General features: G+C 44.5%; 1 protein-coding gene across 3 annotated transcripts; it reads left to right on the top strand.

Annotated features, from left to right (window-relative positions):
- Positions 1 to 118: 118 nt before the first annotated feature.
- Positions 119 to 11,152, top strand: LOC110983064 (uncharacterized). 3 transcript variants are annotated; one of them, XM_022241977.2, is made up of 4 exons: positions 119 to 156; positions 1,992 to 2,622; positions 3,962 to 5,186; positions 5,776 to 11,152. In XM_022241977.2, exons 2-4 carry the CDS (start codon positions 2,043 to 2,045, stop codon positions 6,359 to 6,361), a joined length of 2,391 nt encoding a protein of 796 aa, XP_022097669.2. In that variant the 5' UTR covers positions 119 to 156; positions 1,992 to 2,042; the 3' UTR covers positions 6,362 to 11,152. The 3 variants fall into 3 exon arrangements, with proteins under 3 accessions (XP_022097669.2, XP_022097667.2, XP_022097666.2); XM_022241975.2 differs by lacking the exon at positions 119 to 156 and adding an exon at positions 167 to 414; XM_022241974.2 differs by lacking the exon at positions 119 to 156 and adding an exon at positions 421 to 582.
- Positions 11,153 to 11,600: the final 448 nt, after the last annotated feature.

Genomic DNA, 11,600 nt, shown 5'->3' with positions numbered 1-11,600 from the left:
ATTTGTAAATGCTATACTTCTAAAATATTTCTTTCATTATGATATATTTGTTAAAATAATGTATTTTGAAGTAAAAATTGAACAATTTAAAACAAGAAGTTATTATTTTTGGAGAGCCAGTCAAATATTCAGTTCCAGGGATTTCTTTTAATTTAGGTAGGTATTTCTGAAATTTCAGTTTTATTCACTGGATTTAACGGATGGAAGGAAGCAATTTTACCTTCCCAAATTATAATTGAATTACGGAGGAAATATTTATCGTCGTTTTGACCTCGAAGTAGTCAGTATATGAGGGTGATAAATTGGTGAAAAGTGAGTGAATTATTGGTTGACGTCGGGTTTGAGGATCACTTTGACGGCCCGGAAAACCAGGGTATCCCTGCCCAGGGTTCAGCATTGGCGCGCTATCGCACGGTATGAATCGACGAGCTGGCTCCGCCAATTTTAGATAGCGGAGATACTGTTTTTATTTGTGCCCGGCTGGGCCGTGACAGCTGGGCATTGGGGGTATCTGTGGCATGACTGGGAGGAGATCAAATCTTTAACTTTGGCCGTCGGGTTAGGCCTAGATCTGTAGATTGGGTAGGCGAAACGTTAGTCTCTAATTTTAACTGGCATGAGTTTGTCATGCATGGTTTGTTTTATGTTATTGTTAAGAAGAATGTTTTCGACAGAAATCTCTGACAGCAGTAGAGCTAACACTGCCATTTCCATAATCACCAGTCAGAAATGTCAGAGATGTTTGAAGAATTGAATCATGCCAACCCAAACCTACCACTGCCAGAGACAGAATAGGGCCTAGGGCTCAGCATGTTCAGCATGCAGCATGACCCCAGACATGTCGAGAAACACATTGCAAAGGGGTAAAATTCCCCTTTGCGCTATTTCATGCTGTGTAGAAAAGCTACAAAGTTCACAAATGTCCAAGGGAATCAAATTTTTATTAGATTTACCTGGGAAAGAGTTCTATATATGGACAACACTAATTTTTCCTTATAACATGTAAAATGTTGTAGCAGCTGTCAAAAAGTGATAACCTTCCAAAAAGTGAAATTAGCTGAGAAAATTCTGAAGCATTTACTTAGAATAGAAAACTCTTACGTTTTTCAGACAAGTCTCATAGGTTTGTGCACAGGGGCATCAAGTGTTGTCCGTACATGGAACTCTTTCCATTATTGGTATGACTGTTCACTCTTTGCACAATTTGTTGATCTTCTGCACAATGTGCCAATGTAATTCCACCATCAGCTAATTTTGTCTAATTCTGTCTAATTGGTGGTTGTGGAAAGATTGTTCCAAAACTTGAAGAAACGGGAATAAATCAGTAATTTGTTAGACAAAAGTTCTAGGATCCACTGATCGTACAGATAGCAAAATGTGATCACACTATCATGTTGACTGACCGATCCTGCCCAACATGGACATTTTGCCGGCATGCAGTCACGCACTGCTTTTTGTTAAAGCAGTGCATGTTTAGTATGTGCCAGCTTAATTTAATTAATAGTTTGCCAGATAAGCACTGAACATGTGGGTTTGAATCTGGCTCAGTCCACATGTGGATTGGGTTTTCAGTCCTTACCTGAATCTGTGGGTTTTTCCGAAATATTTATCTGGGGTTTTCCTCCCACCTTTAAAACTGGACATTTCTTTGTTGTCATCTTCACTCATTATCCATTAATTGGTGCTAAATGCACTGTTGGATGAACAGTTATAAATAAATAAATGTAACATAGCAAAAGAAAAATTTTAGCGATGGAGGTTTCCTGCTGGGATTAGAATCCCCTCATTTTCTCTCGTGCTCCAATGATACACATGCTTTCCATTAGGCAACAAGTCCTACACGATAAAGTGATTTTAATTTAATATCTTTTGTACGCCTACCACGTAGAGCAGACAATGTACTTTTTGGCTAAATGTATTAATAACTGTAGCTGAATGCTGAATCCACAGTCCTTTTTGCCTTCACAAGCTGCTTAACTTTGTTTCCACAGCGCGCCCCGGAAGTGAAAGGCAAGTTTGCCGCCCATGCACAAGCTCCAACAATGGCGGCCAGCTCCTTGCAAATCACACGGCGGGAGGACGGCAGCTACCTGTATGAGTTCACCAGCCACAGCCAGCACATCCTGCAGACGCTCAACGAGTGCCGGCAGTTCCCCCGGCTCTGCGACTGCACGGTGCTGGTGGAGACGCGCACCTTCCACACCCACAAGGCCGTGCTGATCGCCTGCAGCGACTACTTCAAGAGCTACTTCACCACCGTGCCGCCTGAGACGGCCGGCCAGCCCATCGTCCTGGACAACGTCAGCGCCCGCGGCTTCCACCTGCTCCTGGAGTTCGCCTACACGTCCCGTATGTGCCTGACCATGGCTGTCATGGAGGACGTCCTCTCGGTGGCCGTCAACCTCAAGGCGGCATCTGTCCTGGAGGCCTGCTGCGAGTTCCTTAAGTCCCAACTGACCGGGGATAACTGTGTGGACATCATCTCCGTAGCCGAGACGTTTAACCTCACAGAGATCAAACGGCAGGCCAACAGGCTCATGTGTGAGCGACTCATTGAACTGTCACAGACATACAAGAAAGGCAGCGGACCACTGCTTCCCGAGAGTAAAGAGGAACTTGAAAGTATGTTGTCAGTTTTGAAACGACTCTTTTAACACAGATGCATGTTTTAACCTGTATGAGCACCTTTAGGTGCCATTTCAAAATTCTTATCATGTAGGTGTCGGACAGAACGGTCCGACTGATACATTTATTATCGGTTGGCTATCAGGTGAAGTGTTCTCAAGTGGCCAATTCTAACCGATAAATGCCTTTGCATTACATTAATTCCAAGGCTATGTGGTTTCAGTGGAGCAACACCCTTCCATTATTCACTCAACACAAGTCACTGTTATTATTTACATGTATTTATCGGTTGGATGGCCCTGTGCTATAGTCAACCGATAGGAATTTTGAAATGATGCCTTAGCAGTCACGAATGCTTCTCTTTTTTTTCTGATCATTTTAACCTAAGAGACAGTGTATTTCACAAGCACTCCCTGCCTGTTACATCCTATTCTGCCTCAAAATCATTCCAACACTGCATGGTTTAACAGATGTATAGATTCACGGGAATAACTGACATTGTAACTTTAACCCTAACCCCTAGCCTGCTTTGGCTAGAAACCCTGCCAGACCCTCAGTCTGCATCATTTGTCAAAGTGGCTTGCCTTCCTAGTGTAACAAGATACAACGGTCAACTCTCCCCATAGCCAAACAGCCAGGGAGTGTGTGGTTGCCAGTCACCACAAAATCCAGTGGCATTGTGTAATGGGACTAGCTCCCAGTGTCTCAACGTGGCCAGTTTGTTGGGCTGCTGTTGATTGCCAAGTGTATCAAAGTGCATCAGGCTTGTCACCTGATGGACTGTTCTGCATCTGGCAGGGTTAGGGTTAACATTGAATAATGTGTACATTGCCAGTTTGCTGTGCTCTTTGATCCGATAAAGTATGCAAACGCAGGGTTCCATCAGTCACCATTGTCACCTAAATGGTGAAGACATTGTATTTTCAAATTTTGGTCATAATCAGTTGGCCAGAAGAGTGTATTCAGCATTGCATTACAGAAGTACGTGGCTATAAAAATAAGCATTTAGCTGAAACTTCGGCTACATTGTCCAATTTGTCAGCTTGAGCCTTGCAGTAGAGTGAGGAGATGAAGCGTGAGTTAACTGCATAGACCTGTGCTTGTTACGTAGCACCATCATTCTTTAATGCATGAGCCTGCTACTGCTGGCCCACTCTAAGCCTTCCAGTCTTTCGCCTGCCCCAAATCAGCTCCCTGTGCTGGTTTCCTGCCGATTGTCAGATTTTGCATGGAACTTTGGAATGGGTTCTAGGTAGAAGTGCCGTGAAAGTTTGGGTTTGATACTTCTATTCCTTGATTGATGTTTCTTTTTAAAAAAACCTTGCTGACATTTCAGATCTCATAAGTGCCAATAAGGATGCCCTGGCAGCCTTTGATGTTAACCAGCAAGACCTTCACCAGCAGGAGAGCTGCGACAGTGAGAGTGACGACAATGGTGGCGGTGACGAGACGGACAGCTCTTGCTCAGACACGCCCCCCATGATTGCCGACCGGCTCCGCCCCCGGGTGCAAACACAGCCGCCTAACCTGGACCCAGCCAGGGACCGGACGCTGAAGGTGGAGACAAAGGCCGCACTGAAGAGCCCTGTGCCGCGCTCCCTGCGACAGCTGCCGCCGCGTAGGCGGGGCCGGCCCCGGAAGAACGAGTCGGCGCCCCGCTCCACCCGGCTGCGCAAGAAGCTGCGGGGGGCCACCTTCAGCATCACCAAGGCCCGTAAGGAGTACGTCTGCCGGTTCTGCACCCTCAAGTTCAGCAAGCTGCGGGACCTGCGGCAGCACTACATTACGGAGCACAGCCAGTGTAGCCGGTGCACCAAAGTCTTCCGCACGGACTCGGAGCTCAACCGCCACCTGATATCCCACCAGAAGCGCGACACAGCCCGCGGTCCCCGCCGCTACGTCTGCACGTTCTGTGGCAAGAACTGCGGTTACTCGTCGGCCCTGAAAATCCACGTCCGGACCCACACGGGTGAGAAGCCCTTCAAGTGTGACCTGTGCAGTGCCCGATTCATCCAATCCATCAACCTCAAGCGGCACGTGCTCACAAACCACCAGAAGGACACCCCTTATGAGTGCAAATTCTGCAACAAGAAGTTCAGCGTGTTTGTGTACCTTAAAAGCCATGAGATCACTCACAGTAGCGAGCGGCCGTTCCAGTGTGAGACTTGTGGCGCCATGTTCAAGCGCAAGAGCGACCTTCGCAGCCACAACCGGGTGCACAGCACGGATAAGCCCTTCACCTGCGAGATCTGCCTGGCCAAATTCAAGACCACCAACGATCTCAAGACTCACTCGCTGATCCACAACGACACCAAGCCGCACACCTGCGACAAGTGCGGTGCCAGCTTCAAGCGGACGGGCCACCTGAACCGACACATGATGATCCACAGCAATAACAAGCCCTACCAGTGCGAGACGTGCGGTGCCCAGTTCAACAGGAAGGAGAACCTGCGCAGTCACCAGCGTATCCACAGTGGTGAGCAACCGTACAAGTGCAGCCTGTGTGGAGCTAGCTTCCGCCATCTCAGCAGTATGAAGATACATGAAAAGAATCACTGGAGGTATGTTGAATGCTTTATGTACTCTACTTGATTCCTGCTTTTGTGAGAATAAGACAGTAGCTCCTTATCCAACGCTCAACAGTAGGTCTTGATGATGTCCATATGTAGATGAAACATTTTCTTTCTTGATAAACCTTCCTTAATGTTATGGAAGGAGAAAATATTGGCCCTTGTACTCCCCCCCCAACAAATAATAATGGCCTCAAATTATCCTTGAAATCGCTGCCATCTCATTGTTTTGCAATTACTGATGATTTCAGGAAAGTGACTTTTATCCTGCATGCAGAAACCTGCACAGGTGCATGTATGTATTTCTGGATACTTCAGAAGTTTTTTCCTCAGTGGATACTTTTCTCATAGTAAATCATAAAAAGTTACATATTAGGGTTTCCTGTGTAAATGTGACTGACTGTGATGACTGAACGCAAAAAGTTCAAATAGAAAAGAAACATGGAGTATGACTGAAGTTATAATGTTTGCTTTGCCCCGGACTACTGCAAGAATCTAAAGACAAGGACTTTGATATTGTTGTTTGGAAGCCACAGGATCACCATTTCTTCATCGGTACCCTGTTCCTTTCACTCTACAGCCAGCGGACAGGTGCCCCAGAAAGTACCATCATGAGCCAACATGACGGTGGCTCCTCGCTGCAGCACATCGCCGCCCTGATGGGCTTACAGGCTCTCTCCCTGCCAGCCGGCAGCAACATGCCGGTCAGCCTGCAGGTTAGCACGGACGGCCAGCCAGCCGTAGCCCAGCTGGCCATCCCGCCCGGCCACGCCTCGCCCAACCCCACCCCTCCCCTCCAGTCGCCCAGCCCCCACACCCCGATGAGCCTGCACCCGCAGCCGCACCAGCAGCCACACCAACAGCCACAGCAGCCTTTGCAGCAACAGCAGCAGCAGCAGCCGCCCAACCCTGGCCTGCAGCAGCTGCCCCAGTCCACCCTGTCCATGCACCCGCCGCCGACGTGCATCGCCACGCTGACCTCACCAATGCAGTCGCCCATGCCCTTGCCCAACGCAACACGCTCCCCCATGCCCCTGGGGTCCCACCCGCCCCCCTCCCCTCACAACCACATGTCCACCCCGATGTCGCCCGGGGTAAACCATGCCCAGGCCAATCAAGTCCACAGCTTGCAAGCATACATGATGAATACGGCCACCATGCTGTGAAAACTCGCTTTCCACCCACTGTTGTTTGGTAACCCTTCCCCCGAATTTGGTCCATTCTGAATTACCTCCAAAAAAAAAGCAGGTCACCTCACTACTGTGTACCGTTTAATCAGCGATTATTGTGCTGTGTAGACTATGCAACAGATTGTCAGGGCACCAGTCAAAAGGGAACATGTGAGTTGGTCTGCAGTGACTAGCGGCAATAGCATACTCAGACTCCACTGTATCTGACCATTTTCTGAAAAGACTTCACGAGACTGCTGTGTGACATTGGCAGAGTGCACTGCATGATGGGCAGATGGTGCCCTAGTGCCCTCTGAGGAATGTATCCATTTTCAAGGCAAGAGGGCTGGTTTGTGTTGAGCCAAGAAGCCCCATTCATCTTTGGAAGGAGGCACTGTCTACAAATAAAATACCTCTCCTTTACAGGTACATACACGTCTTGGGCAAGTTCTTAGAGGTAATTAACCAAGTTTTTTTTTAATTTACATATATATATATTTATTGACTATTTAGAAATCTTTATCTGGTTTAGCATGGAATGAATAAGTTGAAACTCATAAAATGAGCATTCCCAGACCCCAGGTTCAGTGGTTGGTCTGTCAGCATGATAATCTTTTCAACGTGTGAAGGTTTCTTCTTTCAGCTTGCCTGACCCCACCCCCCCCCTTAAATAAGCAAAACACACAACTTAGTTGACACCAGGCCTGCGCAAGGTACCAGGGTAAGCCACTGCTTTATTCTGGTTATACCTAGTTGTGCGACTTGTCAGCTTGTTCCCGGTGTTGACGAAGCTGGTCACGTGCACTCTTAACGAAGAACTTCCTCATATCCTGCAATATCCTGCAATTTTCAGGATTTTGACGCGAGGCTGTTGCAGCAACCACAGATCAGACTGAGCTGAATAAACGGCTGCTTGAAGTAACAGGGGAAAAAGTGTTAACACCAAGTGGTGGTTGCTACATTAGACTGGTTTTTTTTCTTTTCTTGTTCCCTGTGTTTTTTTTCTTTTTCCCTGTGAAATGGAGAGAGTGTTTCAAAAGCTAGTCGCAGTTACTTGCTGGGAATTTTTTTTCAAACCAAGGTTAACAAGGATTGAAGTGGCCTGGATTTAGAAATGTAAATTTTACTGCGTTGAACCCTTTTACATCCAGTGGGAAAATGTTCCTTCACAACAATTCCGCCGTCCACCCCATTCACCTTTTAGTAACTTGGTTCATACATGTATATCCGAAATGATCTCCCAGGTCGGTAATGGAGGTACATGTATTTGATTTGTGATGTGTGCTTGTGACCTCTTTAATTATGTACAAGGTATTCAAAGCAGCTCGTTTTTGCTTAATACAATTTGGTATTTTTACTACTGCTTCCCTGGTCCAAAAAGAAACACAAAAAGGTTTGAACTCATTCATTTCCCATACAGGTGCTCATTAGATACAAATTTTGGTTTTGTTTTCAAAATATGCTAATTCTCTTCACGTGTAGGTTGTACATTAATATGTATGACTGTGTTTGCCGACACTGTGGCTCTTGTGAACAAATGTTGCTTTTAGTGTGAGAGAAATTGAACCATGTGTGAAAAAAATAAAACGGAAGCTTGAAAAATTTTTGAGGCGAACAGGGTTTGAGCAGCTTCGTAAGTGCACATAACCTCAGACACCAGACCAGAAGAGACTTGTTCTAAGTTCAATGCACGCTTTTGCCCTAGAATTACTTCATTTCAGAAGACACAGCAAGGGTGAAATTTATACACAGTGCTTAGCCAGCTATACGAAAGAGCATGTACAGCTAAAAGACCTTACAGACAGTATACGCAAGAAATGAGCTCTAGGCAAACAGTGAACTAAACTTTTAAAAGGAAAAGTAAGTCAATAACTTGGGTAGTGATAGGCAAACGTGAAACCAGTCAGGTTTTGATCAGATGAAACTCCATGCGCCAAAGGTGCGTGTCGGAAATTCAGAGACAAGATCAGTAGACTCCTCGTCTGGGCTCCAGAATGAAAATGCAAGCATGATTGTTAATGTTTTTAAAATAATGTAAATTATTAAAGCAATAATTAAACTTGTACATAAACAACTCATTTCACATTGTATTTTATGTATGGATATGTAAAAAAAAAATCTATATAGTTTCACATTTATTTATTAACACAATACCAGACCGGATTTTCCATTTTTAAAAAAGAGGATTGTTTAAACGCGAATGACTTGTGATAAATTAAATGTGTTGCACCCACCAGCCTTAATATAAGTATGGATCCAATTGCATGCAACTTAATTCTTAATGGTTTGTATATAGAAAAACTAGCAGTGTTATATATACCATGTAAGTAGCAGTGTGAAACTTTTGTGAAGCCCGAAGCGAAGTCGGCCTATTTGGCTTTGTCTGAAAAGGCCGTTTATGGCTGTGGCTCCCAAGTTTACTGGTGATAACACCATGTCCATAGCTATAGTCACAAACTCCTGTCATAGAGTAGCCTAGACACAGTCTTAGTTTCTTTGGCCTGTGCCCACTTGACAGCAGAACAGGGTTCTCAGTGCGAGTATGAATGCCAGATTGTGGCTCAGCTTGGAACATTTTTCGATTGAGTTGTGTTTCCTTCAGGATAGAATGCACTTCCCTTCCTACTTGTTTACATTAGGCGCTGTTGGTCTATCAATCTGCATGATTGCTCAATCTTATTACATTATTTGCCGAGAATTGTGCCATCCGCCAATCGCCTTTCCTGTCTATTTCACTGGCAGAAGATACTTTCAGAAAAAGGGAAGTACAGTAAAGTCAGAGATTTCACAGAAAAGTGACTGTGCTGATCGACCAATAGTGACTAACAGCTACACAAAATGTCCACTCTTTGAATGTCCATCATCATCAGTAGTATTGTCATCAAATGTGTACGCAAACAATGAGCCAAAATCTGTTACCATTAATATCTGCAGAGCATTCTGCAACACTAATGCTGCATTCAAAATCAATCAAATTACGTCCAAATAAAGTATTTGCAGCTCACCTTGGTGGTGTGCTTTTTAAAAGCAGAGGGCAAAACGGTGCTTCAGTGTCCACTGTAAACAGCTAGTGCGTTTAGAGCTTTGCAGAGCACCCAAAATGTTCTAGATGGCAGATTACCTGCCAAGAAATGACTGCAGAGTCTGTTGCAGTTGGGTTGGTTCCCAGGTTGGATCAAAGGCTCTCATTAAATGGACCCAGAGTCCTTGGCATTGAAGAACAACAGTGAAATGGAACCATCCAAAAGTCCAAATGGAACCCATGCCTTTGCCCGATTTGATCGGTAACCTGTCACGTTTAACTACACATTTTTATTTGCTCACCGGCTTATACTGTCTCAAGCTAGGAATGGCTAAGACAGTGTGTAGTACAAAAAATGTCTGACAAAGTGGTATATTTTAAGTTTGGATTTTTTTTTACATTTAGAGAAAAATTACAACTGTTTAAATAACAGGGTCAGTATCTGCTTTATCATGATGCACACCTATCTGCTGGAACGTTGTGTTACATCTGCTTTTCTTATTAAGCCTGAGGTCTAGTCGGATTCTGTTTCAGTACATGCTTCAGTAAATTCTTGTTGATTGTCAGATTCAGACTGTCAGCACCTTGTGGTGAATACGACTTCATTCATTCCCCAAAGTCATCGGGACAAGCCATCCTGTCTCAAGCTATTAGACTTTCACGACACATCGCCCTCTTATTTCAGTACTTGTGATCTGACCCGACTGTACTTGACTTGCACAGTGGAGGTCGACTTTTATATTTCAAACAGCAGAGAGTGAAATAACACTCGGACAGTGGACATCTTCTGATCACTTGCTGCTATTTGTCCGACCGAAAGTGAATGGGCTTGGACAAAAAGTGTTCAAACAAGCAGTGGCATGTGTGCATCTGAAATAAAAGCAAAGGACAGATCAAAAGCTGATAGTGGCAGACCAAACTTGACCGTGCTTTGACGCTTTGTCCGATCACTTGTTTGCTCTAATTTCATACCCCGCATGGGATGGGCTCAGACTTGGACTAAACACACGCCAACGGCTTTGTCTTTTTTTCCGTTAACAGGTGTGTTACTCCCCAGACCCCCCCCTGCAGTCTGCCTTTCTTTTATACATAGTCCATGACAGCATTTTACATACACCGACACCAGAGGCTTTGCAGGTCACATTAAAACCCCTCATGGGCATTTACCATCAGGAAAGCAAATGCATCTCGGCCTCAGAAACTGGCCACTCTGGTAACATTTGGCGCAAGAAACGTGCGTAACAGAAGTTTTTTCTCCACAAAGACGACAGAAGGTAGATACAAATTGGTTGCAACACAGTGAAACTGCATTGAAACCACTATGCAACAGGGCCCTCCTTTGGAGTGACGTAATTTCAGTTCTTGTGCAGCACGCTCTGGGTGGATGTCTGGAAGAGAAGTGTAGAATTATGCAGGCACGATGGAGGAAAGATTTCCAGATTTCCATTACTGTCTGGGCTTTGTCTTCATGAAATATTGTCACTGAGTTGAGACAGTGATTTGGAAAAAAAAATCCACATACATACAGACCGATCTGGCTGTGGAAGACCTGACTTGAACTAGAGGCTAAGGCTGTGCACCCCTCTTTCAAGCTACTAATAACTGTGTTTTAAGAGGGTATAACAAGAATATATGTGTACATGTAAAGCAACATATTAATGCACGAACAATGGAACTATCCATGCATGAGAAACCTTATGTACTGCCCATGACAAAAATGTATTCTTCCATAATGAAAACCAATAAAATTCATGTCATTCTTCACATTTCGTGTCTTTGTCCTTTTTAAGCGATAAGAATGCATGTGCTTTTTGAAAATGCCCAGTCATCTTTGATAAAATGAAATAAACATTTTAGTACTGGCAACGCACATACTATACCATTTCTTTTTATGATTAACCTCGTACACTCACGATTTTAGTTTCATAATTTCATCGGCAGAACTTTGAAACTGCCCTACAACAGAGCACTGACGAGGCAGGTGTGGACCTGAAAGTGGTTGGCAATTAACCACTACTTTATTTCATTGTGCTGCAAGCATAAAGTCAAATCTCAAAGATAGGTTTGATTGGTCTTTTAAAAATCAAATGACGGACCAACTCATAAACAATTAAAAAGAAATCAAAAACACTACACGAAAATTACATTTTGGAACTGACCTTTTTTTTTTAACCGTAAAATCAAATTTTGTCCAACAGACCTACACATCCTTTA

The sequence above is a fragment of the Acanthaster planci genome, linkage group LG13 (genome assembly GCF_054643075.1).
Source record: "Acanthaster planci isolate LZ-2023a linkage group LG13, COTS_SCS, whole genome shotgun sequence".
Classification (NCBI taxonomy): Eukaryota; Metazoa; Echinodermata; class Asteroidea; order Valvatida; family Acanthasteridae; genus Acanthaster; species Acanthaster planci.
Note: the sequence above shows the minus strand (reverse complement) of the source record. Positions and strands in the feature narration are given on the sequence as shown.